The 17660-nt window shown below is 41.6% G+C and overlaps 1 protein-coding gene across 7 annotated transcripts in view; it reads left to right on the top strand.

Moving 5' to 3' along the window:
* The window catches only part of macf1a (microtubule actin crosslinking factor 1a), a 192368-nt gene that overhangs the window by 65120 nt on the left and 109588 nt on the right, over positions 1 to 17660 (top strand). For 6 of the 7 annotated variants that reach the window (XM_068332821.1, XM_068332820.1, XM_068332818.1 and 3 more), the window contains exons 2-5: positions 7054 to 7115; positions 12826 to 12915; positions 14597 to 14674; positions 15008 to 15100. In XM_068332821.1, coding sequence (XP_068188922.1) covers positions 7054 to 7115; positions 12826 to 12915; positions 14597 to 14674; positions 15008 to 15100 — 323 coding nt within the window. Of the gene's footprint in view, positions 1 to 4080; positions 4411 to 7053; positions 7116 to 12825; positions 12916 to 14596; positions 14675 to 15007; positions 15101 to 17660 lie in introns of those variants that run through there. The other variant, XM_068332816.1, reaches the window with a different exon arrangement.

The following is a 17660-nucleotide window of genomic DNA, read 5'->3' as shown; positions in this document are numbered from 1 at the left end:
GAGGTTATATTTATGTACAAATAGAAGAAGTGAAAGCAGGACTCTTGTGATTCTGCTGACTAACGAAGAGAAACCTTTTGTAAAGTCTCTCCTTCATGGCTACCAGCAGCTTTGAGACGTCACCTGAATTTGTATCGTCAGTGGAGTTTCTGTAATGTTTGTAAATTCCTATTAGGACTATTTTTTTCCACTTGTGGACATTTGTAATCAATCTTGATGGACTTCCTGACAGACCTAACAGTTCTAACACCCGTCCTCGTGGTGACTCTTCACTTCTTGACAGCGGCTGGGTTTTGGTTCTACTGTCGCCGTTGTCGATGGACAGCCAGAGTTCCAGCAGGTAGCTTTGAATGTTTCTCTGTAACCGCTGCAGCGTTTCTGTTAGTCCTCATCTGATCTCAGTCTCTGCTTCACTTCAGAATGTCTTCCTTTCTTGTGCATCAGTATTGACATTAGCTCCATATGCTTCCTGCTTAACCCCGTCCCCAAACTGTATGTTTTGAACAGGATAACTTCACTTTTCACTCAGAATATCTGTGTCCTCATTTAAACTGTCTCCATTCGCATGTCGCTCAGCAGCTGCAGGGCTTATGACACAAGCAGATGACATCACGCTAATGTTTTTCTATCTTTTTTCTCTATATTACAGTTTAGCAGGAATGTGAACCAGCTTTTGCTGTCAAAGAACAAAGAACAGAATTTTTCTCATGGTTCATCCCTCATTACAGTGAGACATGCTTTTTAATACTTTGCTGCTGCAGTGTTTCATCTCCTTAAGATGAGTCAGTGGAACAGAATCCTCCTTATTTGGCTCTTTGTAGAGTAGTTGTTATATTTCATGCATTCAAACCGGCGACAGCGTGTGTGTCTTTGGCTGCTTTTTTGGCTAGCTATGTCTTGTTTTTACAAGTAAATGCTCCACACCAAACAACGAGCTGCTGTGCTTCCAGTAAGCCACTAAGTTGAGTCATGTGTTTTAATTTTTCACAGCTATCAGTAAACACTGATGTAACACCGTGGATTTGCAGTGTGGAACACATTCCACTCAGCTGTTGTAGTTCTGTATTAGTGATCGTTCGCATTTAGATCCTATATTCCTCATGTAACGGGCTGTTTATCTCAAACATGTCGACACAATCTTGACCTGACTTTTACACCTTTGTTTAGAAATGGTCTGTAATGCATCTTGCAGCAACAACACTGGAAAAAGTCTGCAAAATTTTAGGTTTAATTTTGTCTGACATACAATGATTGGCTTTGTATTGATCAACTTTACCCCTGGTGATTCTGAGAGATCTGTGGAGGCAGCAATGCTTTTAAGAGAGATGAGGCACTACTTAACAGCTAAGTATGTTTAAATGAGATTACCGTATTCTCCAGGGAGAATGAGAAACATTTGATAAAAAACGGACAGTTTGATTGATCTAATGTTCAAGTGAGATGACATTCTAGTCTAAATCCACTTCATCTATTCTGACTCCATGGAGGAAGAGTAGATATGAACATACTTGCAAAGTAAAAACACACAACCAGTCTGACATTCAAATGGTTATCTGAGTACAATAGAACCTCCAGATACAAGTTTAATCCGTTAGGTGACTGAGCTCGTAAGTCAAACAAAATTTCCCCGTTTAAAATAACTGCAATCATTTTAAACCATTCCAGCCTTGTAAAAAAATCCCCAAAGCCCCTAAATTATGAAAAAACATATTTCTTATCAGCCAATAGACATGCATACTTTGCCTCTGCATAATTAATTATATATAAGTGAGGTAAACACTGATATAGTAAGATAAGAAACATAAAAATTACAAGAAGACACTAACTACGTCTTTACTCAGCAAAAGAATATTCCTGTCATTGAAGGGAAGTTTTACATTATGAAATTATTTATCTTCAGGACTTGTCTTATGTAAGACTTGTAACTTTGTGCCAGTCCTCAGGTCTGTCTCTGCTGTGGCCACAGGAGAGCAGGTTGAATTCAGTCTGACGGCTTGTTTAACTAATGCTCACTGTGCATTAACTACCCATCAAGGAGCGAGAGCGTTTCTATATTTGAGGTGAAACTTCTTCTTCAGTCAGTTGATTTGCAGAGCTGGACTAAACTCGTGTAGCTTTAGAAACATTTTAGCATTCAGTGTTCATAGCTCACAGAAAAAGAAACTGAAGGAGAGGAGGAATGAAACACTCATAGGCTGCTGCCAGCCTGTGAGTGAGAAGAGGAGGAGGAGGATAAATGAAGGCCGGGAGCCAGCCTGGCAGAAAAGAAGCAAAAAATCAAAGGGAAAGTGAAAAAGGGAAGACAGATAATGGGCCAAGAGGAAAGGAAGGACATTTGAAAAAGCTCCCTCCCACTTGTAATTCTAATTGAATCGCATGAAGAGGAAGCCAGATCACCGGAAGACCAGTGTGAGTGAGAGATTAGAGGTGATAACGTGGAAGGAGGGGGTGAGGGATAAGTACATTTGGTGGTATTAGGGCATAAGCTCCATCTGGTATTTTTAGTGTGGATGGGCCCTTTGAGATAGAAAGAGGAGAGATTCAATGAGGACATGGGGAGCAGAGGAAACTGATGGCGTTGAGTACCTTAAAGAAGGACGTGTTGAGATGGAGTGACATCACTGGTAGAGGAACCAGAGGGAGACGGAGGACTCGCTGTGACTCGCTGCCTGCTCAAGTTTATCTGGACTGTTCTCCATTTGCAGTAAACCTGCTGTCAGAGCAGGTCTCCTGACTCCACCTTCACGTCCTGACTCCCAGCTGGGTTACATGATCTTCTCAAAACTGCTGTTGAGCCTCGAGGCCACAGCTGAACTTTGACCCCTTGCCTCTATACTTGGAATGCCTTACTCTGCTTTTTTGGTCTTTCAATTCATTATTTACTAATATTTCATGGAAAAAGTTGAATAAAATATAAAAAAGAACAGCTGGGGGAATTATTTTGAGAGGTAGCGATGATGAGAGGAGAAGTAAAAGCACAGAAGAGTGTTGAGGCTGTGAGAGGAAGTTTAGAATAAGGTTTCTGGCTTGTGTTGGGTTATACATTGAGCAGCAGGTCCGTTACTCGCTGTTGGATGATTATTGTGTCTGGATGAAGAGCATCTCCAACATATTTCCTTCATTTGTATTCATTCATTCATTGTCTCCCTCTTCTGTTTGCATACATAAAGCACTTGCAATAATGACGGGGATGGCTCTGCTTGGTCTGGTTTTCTTTTCTCTATTGAATTAAATAATATCACCGGTCTGCTAGGCCTTTCTTGACACTGACGGTCATCCTTTTGAAGAAGCTGCCGAGCTCACATTGAAGCAGAACAGAAACGAGGCTCTTGACTCCGGTAGAAAAGAAAGCTGGGAAGTTCATGTTTGCCTGTTAAGGAAAAGAAACACAAAGGAGCAGGACTAAAGGCATGGAAAAAGTGGAAATGGAGATATCATGGAGCTGCTGCTTCTTCTGGCTTTTGTCAGTGTCAACACTTGACTGAGTGTTTCTACAGTCCTGCAGAACAATCCATTCTTTTATGTTTTTGCAAGCTTTTGTATTTTTGTGGCGTGTAAAGATAACTCAAGAATGGAGTTCAGTATAACATCTATCTGGTGGAATCTTTTTGTTATGTGTTCTTTTTAAGAGCTGCGCTGTAGTAAATATTTTAACTGCCTTGGGCTTCTTTGGACATCAATATAAAAACCAGTTCTGTGGTGTGAAAACAACAGAATAGAGCACCTCACCATGGATCCATCCACCATATCCTATCTACAGCCTAAAGACTAAAACAATTAAATCATCCCTTTGTAACTGCAAAGAGAGTTTCCTGACTGCAGAGAGCAGCAGAGGAATGAAAAGACAAACAGGAGAGGTAAACGGAGGAGGCAGATCTGCAGAGCTGCTGTCAGCTGCAGCTCGCACAGTGTCTGGAAAGCGAGGGCGAGCGAGCTAAAGAATGAGTACAAGAGAGAGAGAGAGAGAGAGCGACTGCCTGGTGAGGAAGTGGAACTGTGGAGGGAAGGAGGAGGGGTGTCCTCTTCGGATTGAGGGCGGGTACTGACGCTGACTTTGACACACGTGTGAGAACGACTGATCCTGGGAACGGAGTGTGAGGGACGAGCGAGTAGGCCGGCTGGTAGCGTCTGCTATGACAGCTCCCAGAAAAGTGGAGATCGGGTGAAGTGCAGAGGGAGTCAAGACCGGAATCCGGTAGTACCTGCTGGTGCTGCTTTCTGTTTGGAGTATGTGGAGGAGGCTCATCGGCAGAGACGTAATCACCTGACTTCTGTGTTGGATTAAAGCTGTTAGCATCAGATGAAGCTCTGATAAGCAGGAGGGGACGCCACAGCCGTGGACCATGTGGCCTGACTACAGGAATGAAGGCCACCTCAATGCTCACCTGTACTCGCTCATGTGCTGTGCAGGTCAGTCTGTACGCCTGTGTGTGTGCTTGGTTGGGGGTGTGTACATGTGAACATGTGTACAGCGTAGATCAATGGCTGCCATGCTGTGGCTGTCACCCCACTCTCAGCTTTCCACATGTGCAGTGATGAGTCCCGTGTGTTGTGTGTGTGTGTGTGTGTGTGTGTGTGTGACACAAATAAACCTTTCAAGCGTGGTTCGTATTGACTGTCCAGCTCGGCTTCCCTGTCTGGTTTGGGAAGCTGGGTGTGTTGCAGTGTTGAAACTATGACGCAAGAGTATGTCGAAATATTTGTTCTACAGCTCTGGGCTTGGCCTTTAAGTCAACTCTATGTCATTCTGCAATTGTATCTATTTGACCTAGATCCTCAGTCAAATTTCTTAATTTGAAATCTTTTCTGCTTCAGGAGTTTCCCAATTCAAGGTCTCGGGACAATTTAAATGTGTTAATATGTGAGAGAACAAGATAACAAGATAGTTGAAGGAGGAAGTGATAGGATCTCTCCTCCTCATGACCTCGACATGGTAACCAATGAACAGCTGGCAGGAAGGAAGAGAAGTACCTGCAGAAGTCTCCTGATTGGCTAGAGCTGATTCAGCTACTGGTGTCTTACAAGCTTTGAGTTAGTACTGTGAATATCTTTATTAACATATAATAATTAGACATGGGCAATATGTTCCAACTTTTAATGGTTGGCAAAACAAAATTCATCTGACGTTAAAAAGAAGACTTGTTTGTTTGTTGTCAATGTGTTTGAATGTTTAGGTAGAAGTTAAACGTTTTTCATATATAATCACAGTTTTAGTCTGTCTGTTTGTAACGACTAGAGAACTAGAAACATGGGACTAATGCAGTCAAGAATGATCAGAATCATCATTGATATCACCACTATGTGTTCTTTTGTATTTTAAGGCTCTAGTAACATTTCTGCAGAAATAATGTTTGGAAGCTTTAGAAATACTAAATTTGTGTAACTTCTATTGTTACATAATTTGAAAGATTTTATATTTTTATAATTAGTATCTGTTAGATTCTTATAGGAAAGCAGTACATTTTCTCATTAAAAGATTAACCATTGCACCACTTGGGATACAAACAGGTGCATGTCATATAGTTTATACTGTACAACTGTTGTGTTCTCCAATGAGCACCTGAAGACTTAGCTGCTGCTCATGTTTGGCTACATGACGCACACACGTCTGCAGTTGCTGTCATTCCCTCGAGCCTCTTTCATTTGAGTAGCCTCCAGGATTTGCCTGCAGACCTTCTCATATTGGGACTCTTCCCTTGTTGGAACAGGACAATGCTTTTCTCACCACATCTCCTCCCAGTTCTTCTCTTCTGTATGCATTTCCTTCTGTAAACAGAAGCGTAGCAATTTTACATTTAGCCAGTAAGTGTTTCACAGTTAAGGCCCAATGATCTCCTGACTCAGCATTATTCAAGGATGTGGGCTTTACACCCAGTATGTACCAGGTAATATGGGATCTCTGCAATCTCTAGTATTTTAGGTATTTTAGGAATGACCCCACTGTCGATGCCAACGTCAACTGCAGCCCTGTGTTCAAACTGAAACCAACATCGTCTTTGACTTATCCCATAAACCACAAGCCTGGAAGAGTAGCAGAAAACCACTTTCCACCAGGATGTCCTGTCCGTTGCTGATTGTTTAGACAATAATCAATAGCTAGTAGTCAGACCCAGAAAGTGTCAAGAGGGGATGAGGAAAATTGCTGCTTGTGACATGTTGTGGATTCTGAACACTTGTGTGCACCTCTATAAAATATCAGGAAAAACATGACCTCTGTATCACACGTTAATCAAACCCACAGTGGCCTCCTGAAATGTTTTTGACATGGCCACATATGGAATATTTGATGATAATCAGTTTGCTATCACATAAGAACAGCAGGGTCCACATTTATTTCTGTTTTACAGACCACATGTCTTCCACATGTGTTCATTGTTTATAGACACAACACAGTCATTTCTGGAACACACAACGCCATTTTAAGGGAAGCTTGACTCTCCCTCTACAAGGAAGCTAGATATTGAACAGTATGGTGGAAAGGGATAAGCAGAGGGTTTGTTTTTGCTTGAACAGACTGATAGGAGACAAGGGAGCTTGATGAAAAAGAGGTTCCATTACTGAAGAGGAGTGGGGGAGGGTGAGGAGGGGGGCAGATAACACATTTTGTGTCCCAGCACAAGGCTCTATTCCTGGCCTGGCTGCCTCACACCTCTGGCCTGTGGAGAACTGGGGCTGAGACCGGATAGGACAGACCAAAGGAAAACAATCTCTCTAAGACTAATCACGCCTCAGTTTGTAGTGATGATGTCATCTCAGTTAAACACAGAAAGTTAACATGACAACACAATCTGAAGTCGAGGGTCATGAACTGAACCTTGGGAATGTTTAACTGTTTAACAGTCAATACTTTGCTTTACGTCTCAGTAATAAAAGCTGTCATCATAGAGTGGTGCACATGCTATCTTTCATGTTCGACCGACTCAAACTGTTATTCACAGATGAAACTAGGATCACCATCATCAAGGGTCTCAGTGGTGGTGGTTTCGCTCCAATCCTCTAAGGTCTGCGTGTCTTTGTTTGAATGATGAACTCAACCTTCTTCTCTCTTTTCAGATGAGCGGGACAGGGTGCAGAAGAAGACCTTCACAAAATGGGTCAACAAGCACCTCATCAAGGTATTTTATCACAAATATGTGTCGCTATCTGTGGAAAGGCCAGCCAGGTCTATTGCTGCTTGTTTTTTATCCGTCATCTCATCTGCGTTAGTTTATGTGCAATACCTCCAACAGAGGTCCCAAACTATATATACAGTGGTACCTCTACTTACGAAATTAATTGGTTCTGGGAGAAAGAAGAAGTAGAAATTTCATAAGTAGAGATGCGTTTTCCATGCAAATGCCCTAATCCGTTCCAAGCCCCACAAAATTCAGACATAAATGTTTTATAAAGCATAAAAATGCATCAAAAAATGTAACAAATACATGTTAGAATTAGATTATTATACAATAATTGAGAGTTGTGCATAATGTAAAAAACAAAGAATAGAGTAAAGAATAAAAATGATGGTCATTTACCATTTAACTGCTGTCCTCATTGTTTTTTGCCCTCTTTGGTTCATGCACTCTTGCCTCACCATGAACAACAGAGTGAATTCCAGTCCTCCTTCTGAACTTCTCCAATCACCCACACGATGCCTTAAACTCCTTAAACTTCCTTTTGTTTTAATAACGTGGCGATTGTAGATGCATTACGGCCATATTCTTTGGCAACCCTTTTTCTTGCTTTTCTATTATCTCTTGCTTTGTTTGACAAAAAAACTCTTTTCTTTGTCTTTTCTTTTCCTCTTTTCTCCGTCACTTTCTTTGGGTCCATAGCGAATACTCTAAAAGTTAATATATTTGCGTAAAACTATCAGAACACCTCATGGGTGTGACAAGGGCGCTGCATAGATACCTATCTAGCTCCACACAGAGGTCCCTCTTAGCCAATGGGATGCCAGGATGCTAGGTAATAGCCAATGGCAGAGCAGCTATGAGAATGTTGCGTTCAGGAACCTTTGGGAGCTGTGAGTAGCTACCCATACTGTATTTTTACCTTTCGTAACTCGAAATTACGAAAAATTCTTTCATAACTAGAGGCAATATTTTCCTGTTTAGGCGTTTCGTAAGTAGAAAATTTTGTATGTAGAGACATTCGTAAGTACAGTTACCACTGTATAGCAATCCTAGTTGCATTTACTACTGTGATTCCCCTGTTATTGATGACTGATTTGATCATTTTTAATATTGTTAACACCCATCAAAAGAGACAGATTTGAAAATCAGATGCCGAAACACTGAACCAACTTTTATTGAATTATGACTGATCCAAAGCCCCTACATCTGTTAAGATGGAAATTAAGAAACCTGAGCTCTGAGATGTTCTGCTGACATAGAAGCACAGGGAAGTTCCTCCAGAAGCTCAGAACTATCTAGATCAGGGGTGTTAAACTCATTTTCACCGATGGCCACACCACCTTAACAACTGTCCTCAAAGGGAAATGCAGTTTTTGGTCAAAGTACACTTTTTTATCTATTTATTTTTAGACATTCTGACCTTTTGTTCTCTTGCGGGCTGCATAAAATGATGTGGAGGGCCACATTTGGCATCCAGGCCATGAGTTTGATACGTGATTTAAATGATACAGTGTTTGGGACAATGTTCTGTGGAGACATTAATATGAACTATACTATATGATATATTGAGGCGGCAGTGGCTCAGCGGTAGAGCAGATGTCTTGAAGATCAGACATCGCCCAGCCATCAGCAGTTTGATTCCCGCTCCCGCCAAGATACCCTTTGGAGTGTGAGCCTCCCAGCCACTGCGGAGGCGCCCTTGAGCAAGGCGCTGTCCCCCCTACAAGCTGATCATTTGGGGCGCGATTCCTCACGCGACCCATCACTCTGCCTCCCCTGTACCTCTATACTAATTGCACGCTTAAAGGCCCCTAGTGTGTTGTGCCTGTTTCAGGGGCCTGTATATATAACCTGGTGCTGTGATTAACACATGTACAGTATGTACATGTGAGTGAAAAGAGAATTTCCCCATTTGCAGGATAAATAAAGTGTGAATTATCATTATCAGCAATATATCTGGAGGAGAAAGAATGACACAAGAACACCCGGCAGTGAATCATGGCTCAGTGATGCTCTGAAGCTGCTTTTCTCCAACCTACACTGTGTTCATGAAATAAGGAAGAAAAACTACACAACCACATTTCATTACACTTGGTGAAGCGAAAGTGACCCGTTATGTGTAATTTTTGGTCCAAACCACAGCAGCGTGTAACAAACAATTCTTCCTTTTCAGTGAATTTATTCAGGTGTTACTTAATCCATTATTCTCAGTTTGTATGAGCAGCAGTGGTCAAAACAGCTAGACAAGAAATGAAGAAAGCAAGTTTTCTTAGCAACAGCAAATCAAAGTGATGTATCATTGAATTGTTATAACTATAGTTTGTTTAAATCACGTAAAAACAGGCCCTTACCTCAACCCAACCCAGCAGAAAGACATGTAAGAGAAGAGGTGTGAGACATAGAGACCGGGTCCTTATGCTAGTCGCTGTTTGTTTGACCTGTGACCCTGAGTGTCTGGAGGCTGAGTCTGAAACAGCTCAACCAGTGTCATTAGAAACAGACACATTTCTAATGTGTCATAAATGTTCATGATGCTAAAATGGCACACAACCATATTTAGTTTATGCTGACAGATTTACATACAGTATATCTGATTGTGTGTGTACTGCCACATAAAGAACAGATATACACACACCGGCTGAGGCACATACAGGCGGTCAAGACAGGAGAGGAGAATGCAGGGTATTTCTGTCACATGACCATGGACTGAAGCGTCTGCCTGACCCCATAACTCGGCAGCGGCTGTCATCACAGCGTCCAGCCTGTGGATGTAACTCTATCTGAGCTGGCAGTGCAGACCGGCCACTGAGTGGAAATGTAGGTCAGAGACGGAGTCTGACAGCAGCAGCAAAGATGTAGCTTCTGCTCCTCAGCTGTTATGGGACAGCTTCTATTTCTGATTTCTATTGTGTCGATGTGTCGGTGTTTTGTCTTGACCTCAGTCTCTGCCAAACCCCTGAGACCGACTCACCGAACCCCTGGGGTTCGATTGAACCCAGGTTAAGAACCATTGTCCTACATTGTCATTGTAAGACATTAACTCAATATGTGGATTTAATTTGAGATGAAATGCAGATTGAAGCCATTGACAAATAGTTAATCTTAAAATTGACAGATTGATGATTATTATTTATAGCAGTAGTTAGTTGCCAGTGAGTAAAATAAGAAACAATTAGAAACACTTTCAATTCATGGAACAGTGACAAAGAGGGAATGAAAACAGGGACAACCTAGAGACTAGCTGTCAGTGGAATGATGCACCAACCTCTGATTTTTTTTCATTGACATGTCAGCAAAGTAGACATGAGTGTCCGATAGTACACCAGAAAGAATGAAAAGACTCATGTAGTCCATAGGAAAGATAAAATGGACAGATATACAGAAAGCAGCATGAAAACTCACATTTGTCAGAATCTTGTCATTCTATTTATAAAGTGATTGTATAACAATCATCTGTGATCATCTGTTGACTCTCAAGCCAGGAATGTTGATTCTACAGCGCTCCACCTTGTCATGTGGGGATTAGGCACAAAGACACACAGAAAGATAGAAAAGATTTGAGACAGAAAATAGATAGGTGCTATAGAGAAAGGATGAAAAGGCCGAAATGAGAGCTGGACAAAGCATTGCTATAACGTCATCGCTCCTTTTTTTCTGTTAAGTCTGTGTGTTTATTTGACATGTTTTTGCTTGAGAGAGAGAGAGAGAGAGAGAGAGAGAGAGAGAGAGAGAGAGAGAGAGAGAGAGAGAGAGAGAGAGAGAGAGAGAGAGAGAGAGAGAGAGAGAGAGAGAGAGAGAGAGAGAGAGAGAGAGAGAGAGAGAGAGAGAGAGAGAGAGAGAGAGAGAGAGAGAGAGAGAGAGAGAGAGAGAGAGAGAGAGAGAGAGAGAGAGAGAGAGAGAGAGAGACCATGCATGTGTGTGTATACCTGTGTCTAATACAAACATGGATCTGTTTAAATGCTGGCCTCTAAGCTACCTGCTGGCATGCAGTGACACACTTTGACCCAGCAGTGTGTTGACACACGGAGAACAAATCCGGTAGTTGTGGATTACAATGCTACTAACAGGCAAGAGGTTTCTAGCTGAGATGAACTGTTAGCCACATTGAAGCTAAGTGGGCTCTGAAGATGTCTAACATGCACTTGGAATTAGCTCCTGTAGCTTTGAAATTCTGCAAGCATTTAATGAAAAAATGTTGAAGGCAAAAGTGAAGTGATCTTTTTTTTTAAACATAAGCCTTGTTTTCAGAAGAGGATTACAGTAAATGGTACAAATTATTTTAACATTTTATGAACTGCCTCAGAGACAAATAAATTTTTATAACAAGTGTTGAAATAATTTCTATAAATCTGCCACCATGCTGTACCTGTCAAACTCTGTCCAGTAGGAGGATGGTAGGAGTTAAAAAGATGCTCATATGCAGTTAATCCAGACTCCTTAAATTGGCCATGTGTTTGGTGTTGTTAGCTGGCCTGGGGTTCTCTCCAGACAAACAGTTAGTAAGTAGTAGAATAGAATAGGTTGGTATTAAAGCTGGTATTTAACACGTCAAGGACAATCCACTCATTCAGGCCTCTGTGGAGCTGTGGGCCCGCCCAGACACATTAACACACAATTACACAAGAGCAGCACCTCATTTTCAGTCAGTGTTGGAGACAACGCTTCATTCCTGCAGTCTAATTAACACTTGTGCTGTTGTCTCTCTTGTAAAACAGCTAATGTCAACCCTCCCTGTACAAAAAGAGGTGGCAACAGAAGTGTGACAATGTGACATAGATGAGCAAGGAAGAGAACAATTGAAGAGGAAAATAGAAAAGGGGCATATTAAAATGAGTGGAGGGTGCTGTTGCTTCTGTAACTGTAATAGTAAGAAAAACACCTCGACTCCAGCAGAAGACTTTGTCAACTGGTCATTTTAGAGAAGTCTAAAGATGGTGGTTGAAGGCAGTTTTTTGCAGTTTACAGATTTCTATCTATTTCTCTGGCCGGTGAAAAGTGGCAACAGGATGTGTTGTCCTGAAGCCAGGACTGCAGCAGAGCATGCTGCAGAAAACCACTGTAACGCAGGACGACGTGAGCCTTATCTTCTTTAGCTGGAAAGATTTTGAAATGCGTTGTTTATTCCTGACCTGTGTTCAGGATAACTTCATTCTGCTGCCTTCTGTTGAAGAAAAATAAAGACAAGTCTTCTTTTACTGGAAACACAGGCTTTTTATTCGCTGTTACCTGATCTTAATGAGCTTCTCGGCAATTAATGTAGGAATTTACTAGCTTAGTTGAAAAGTTGATGTATTTCAGTGTGGTCTAGCTAGACGAAGAGATCACAATATCAGCTCATGTGGATTAAAACACACATTTCCTTGTTCATCGGCCTCTTATCTTTTAAAACTCCTTTGCTTCTGTCTGACTGTCGTTCTGAATGTCCTACACTGAAACAAAATGAGCACTGACACCGTTTGGGATGCTGAGTCATTGTGCTAGCAGTGGTTGCTATCGGTAGCAGTCTAACACAATCATGGAGGCACTGGCATGGCAACAGAGACAAGTGTTAGTAGCTGATCCTTTGACTCTTTTGGCCTGGCAACCACTGTCACCTGCACTGTCCGCTGCAGGCTGAGTCGGCCTGCAGATGTCAGCACCGCTGAGTCAACGCAGGAATGATTTCAGTGTGGAATTAACTCTAACAACTGTGTCTTCCTCCCTTTGTCAGGTGAGGAAGCACATCACAGACCTGTATGAGGACCTGAGGGACGGACACAACCTGATTTCGTTGCTGGAGGTTCTCTCTGGAGTCACTCTGGTATGGATGTTTATTTTACACATGTGCTCAGACATATGACTGCTGTCTCATTTTTACATCACTGTCATTTTTCCATCACACACTCATCCTCTGCTCAATCATAAACCCGCTCATGTTAGTTATACCATCAAAGCCCAGAGAATATTAACACTTGTTAAAAGTTGAAACCTTCCCAAGAGGTGACTTTCTGCTCCAGGCTCAAAGTGTTGATGCCAGAGTTGTGATGTTTGATCATCACCAGGATGTAAACAGGTCTACAGCAGTTTATTTGATCTGTGTCTGATGCAAGAACCTTAGTCCTAATACTGACACACACACACACAGGTCAGTGTGTGACACACATTGATCTACAAACAGAATGATGCACTGCTCTTGTTTCAAACCGTCATCAGTGGAGACGCAGGAAGCGACCCACATCTTTCTTTTGGTGCTGCCCGCTTTAGTTTTGTCCTCCTCATATTTTACCTCTTCATCCTGTCTTTCTCCCATTTCCAACTCTTCTGTTACTGTAGCAACAGAAGAGTGGCCCTTCACTGAAAAGGGCACTCGCTTCTCGGGCCCCCCCCCCTCATCTTGTTTGCAGGGGAGGATGAGGAGGAAGAGGAAGAAGATCAGGGAGTATGTTGAAACCGTCGCCGCCTATAATCCTTTCAGCTTCACTCTCTGGCCTGTAGGTGGAGTTATGAGGCTGCATGAGAGTGCTGTGCCACTGATTTTATACCAGGATGCTGGGCTGTACAAGAAACCATAACATGCTGTGTCACTGTTCCTAATGATGTATGTAAGATGACAGGGTCACAAACCAACACCCACCTGTCATCATGTTTGTGTTCTTCCAGTGACCGACAGACTCGACATGTTCATCCAAAACGTCCAGTCAGTCACTGCTGGGATTATTTTGCTGGGTTTTCTGTGTGCACCTATGGCTATTTTATGACACACACACACACACACACACACACACACACACACACACACACACACACACACACACACACATACACACACACACACACACACACACACACACACACACACACACACACACACACACACAACCAGTAAAACCTAATATAATCAAATACAACAACTCTGTTTGGTTTATGTATTATTCATATAACATCCTTACAATTTTGAATGATGAACATTCTGACAGCGTGAACGAATACCTAACAATGAATAATAATTGTTAATAATTGTTTGATTGGATTAGAGCAAATCATAGTGTACCTACTAAAGTGGCCAGGGAGGGCACATTTTCGCGGCTCAAATGTAATTTGGGATTTTTGAGTTGTCAAAATGTGTATCTAACAAAACCATGTACTTAAAGTTGACTTAGATGTAAATGTCAAAGTAGTGTGTGTTTAGGATGTGAAAGGTTCTGGACTGAATATCAGATATGTTCATAGAAAACCTCTCCTATCTCCTCTCCTTATGATGGTTTCACTTTAGACAGCATGGTTTGACTCTAGTTTGTCTTGGATTTTTTTGCATGCCTTTAACAGCTCATCCCCCTCCACAGAACTATTTCTTGTCGACACAACTGTGCTGACTTGCACCTGGCTTCTGAATTGAATCCAGATTTATTTCAATTCTCCGCTGCCACTTGCATTTGTGTCAATAAAAAGACTGATTTTAAGATTAATTTACTCACCAGTTGTTCTTTTTTTTTTCATTTCAGCCTAGAGAAAAGGGTCGGATGAGATTTCATCGACTACAGAATGTCCAAATAGCTCTGGATTTCCTCAAGCAGAGACAGGTATGAACACAGACAGACAAACCTAGTGTAGATACTCTTCATGCATTGAACAATGTGCAGCAAAAACTCAGAATCCAGAATCTGAATATTGTTAATTCAACAGTCTCTCAATTCTGTTTTAGAATTCATGATCTCATGACATCAGTGAGAGGAGGTCTGGCAGTAAACTGTGAATTTAACAGAACATGTTGGAATTTGTCTCCAATGTGTGCATGATATTTACACATATTATTAAACTAATGTGAGTCAGATTTGGAGTCTGCATCTTTTTGTGAAGATGCAGATCTATTTGGATTGGAGCCCACCAACAACTTTGTGTCCCTCTGCTTTCAGGTCAAACTTGTGAACATCAGGAATGATGACATCACTGACGGGAACCCTAAACTGACACTAGGCCTCATCTGGACCATTATCCTCCACTTCCAGGTCTGTGTCCTTCCCTTGCTGGTTTTGGTGTGTGTGTAGGTTATTTCACTTGAACTAGTATGTGTTAAGTTATGGCACACATCATTAAAGACTAGAATGAAAGCTGCTCCTGATCCGGACTTGAAGACGTCTCTGTCCAGCTGTTGGGATCTGAGTTAATGTCACTGCCAAGAAGAGCTTTTCTCTGTGTGTTCACACCAGCGTTACACTCAGAGGAGCTTTTCATTCAGACTTACATTAGTATTTGTGTGTTCCTGTATCAGACATAGTGTCTGTACTGCAGTCGCTTGTATTTTTACTATGAATACGGAGAAAAAACTCTGTTAACCTCGAATGTTGGCAACTTCAATGTTGTTCTACAACTTAGTTTGAAATACTAAGGTATCTACATTCATTACTACTCAAACATATTCAGGTTGTGTTTAATGTGTTGGCAGTTGTTAATATTATAATAGCAGAGCATTATCACATTTTAGCAACAATGAGTCATGAAACTTCAAGTGAGTGAAAAGGTCATGAACTAGCTGTCATTGCTGTGGATGACCACTAGGGTGTACTTTGAGTTGACCCTCAGCAAGGTGATGCAGACAGATGGTTGCTATAGAAACACTAGTGCGCTACACTTGAGCAGCTGTTTCATTGGTAATGACTCAGGAGAACATGGTGTGAGAGAGGCGAAGGGGGAAAATTGTGTGAGGGGTAAAATAGAGGACCAACCCAAAGATGAAAGACAGAAGAGAGGTTGGAAAGAGAAAGAAAAGACGAAGGAGATGGAAATGAGTGGAAAGATGGAAACGGCCTACAGAGCAGGACGTGTTTGAAGAGTTGATTGGGTTCAGGAAATGAACACACACATAGCTCTATACTCCTGCAGTTAGATGACTATTACTGTAAATCCACGGTGCCAGATGGACAGCATACGTCACAGATTTTTCCTGTTTGTCCTCATTTTGCTGCCAAAACCCAGTACAGATTGAATGATGTTGTTCCAGTGTTACTCCAGCTCTGTTTATTCCAGTTCTTCTCAGACAGAGCAACGTCCATCTAAGAGTCCACCTGAGAGTCTCTTTACTGGAACATTTCTGTTTCAGACAGAACTTTTCTTATTTCCACATTTGTCTAACAGGCTGCTTTGGTCTGGGAATGATGATGAGAGTCATTTCAGGAAACAAGCCTCTAGGTTTTTGTGTTCAGGACTGTTTGTGCAAAAGACGAATTCATTACATCAGCTAATTGTAGAGGCTCACTAAGTGAGCTATCGCTTTCCATTTGGTTGCTATTATTTTGAATCATTATTTCACTGGAATATCAAGTAACAGATGAGGTGATTGTTCTGTCTTGCATCACCGTCAGCTGAGTCTGACAACAGTCTTCCTCAGACAACCTGCTGTAGTCAAACAGCTTTTTCTCTCTGTATCTCCTGCAAGTGCCACTTTGTTCCCCGCTGAATGCATAGCTTGTTATTTAAAGCAAAGAAAGTGAAAACATCAAGAGCATGAGAGCTTCCATTTTAAATTTGCTTGTCAGAGCAGGCAAAAAGCCTTTTTAGCATATCGTGAATATCTCAATTTATCAATCTTATTATTTTCAGAATACAGTATGAATGTACACGTAGAGTACAGTATCATCAACCACTCCCAATTTGCAGTTACAAAATGATATCCCTAGGTGGCACCACTTGGCTCAGTATTGTAGTGAGACTTGAGTCCTTCCGCTGCTTCACTGTCAGTCTGTGATTGACTAAATGAGTTGTATGTCCCTGCTAAATCCTGATGAGGAAATGTCTGAGCTGCCGAAAAAATGCATCACCGTTAGTGTGACCAGCTGGTGGGATCATTTTGTTTGTGTTCTTTGCTCGAAAATTACAACCAAATTGCATTGATCGATCATAATTAGTGTCCATTAAAACTTCATGTAAACTGTTGCAGGTGTCCATTTGAAATAAATGTAAAAACCAGTCTTAAGAAGTTATCAAGAGAGCTCAGCAGATTAAAACTCAAAGGACATCTCCTTTGCCAACTTAACGGTAACCTTATGTAATAAAATATGGTAAGAGTAATGATATCTCACGAGGACACATGCGATATAACTTAATTTTCACTCATTTATGACCTAGTTATACTGTTCTAGTGTTTAAATAGTTTCTTTATGTTCTGTCATGTACATGGGAGCTGCAGGTCCTGGAAGAACATTGTCTGATATCTTGTTTAGGTGCTGAGTAGCAGGATTCACTTCTTCTACCCTCAAGTGTTTGAAAGCCAAATATCAATACAGCATACAATGCCAGAGGAAAGCTGACAATTTATCTCTATACAGTGATTACTGTTTTCAGATGGGTGTAGTTTAACATAGATTTTTCAAATTTGCTTTTCAGAACAGCTTTGAGGTGTAAAAACATAAAGACTCTTGATCCTACTCTGAGCGCAGAGAAAACATTCTGATTGGGGCTTCAGAGGATGGTTACAGCCCGATTACACATCCTCATGATGCCATATAGCCACGGTGAAGGGATGAAGGCCTTGGGGACATGATTAGTGCTGTTCAGGCTTGGCTTCACTTC

Source organism: Antennarius striatus, chromosome 14 (assembly GCF_040054535.1).
Source record: "Antennarius striatus isolate MH-2024 chromosome 14, ASM4005453v1, whole genome shotgun sequence".
NCBI classification, from domain to species: domain Eukaryota; kingdom Metazoa; phylum Chordata; class Actinopteri; order Lophiiformes; family Antennariidae; genus Antennarius; species Antennarius striatus.
The sequence above is the reverse complement of the archived record's forward strand: the minus strand, read 5'-3'. Positions and strand labels throughout refer to the sequence as shown.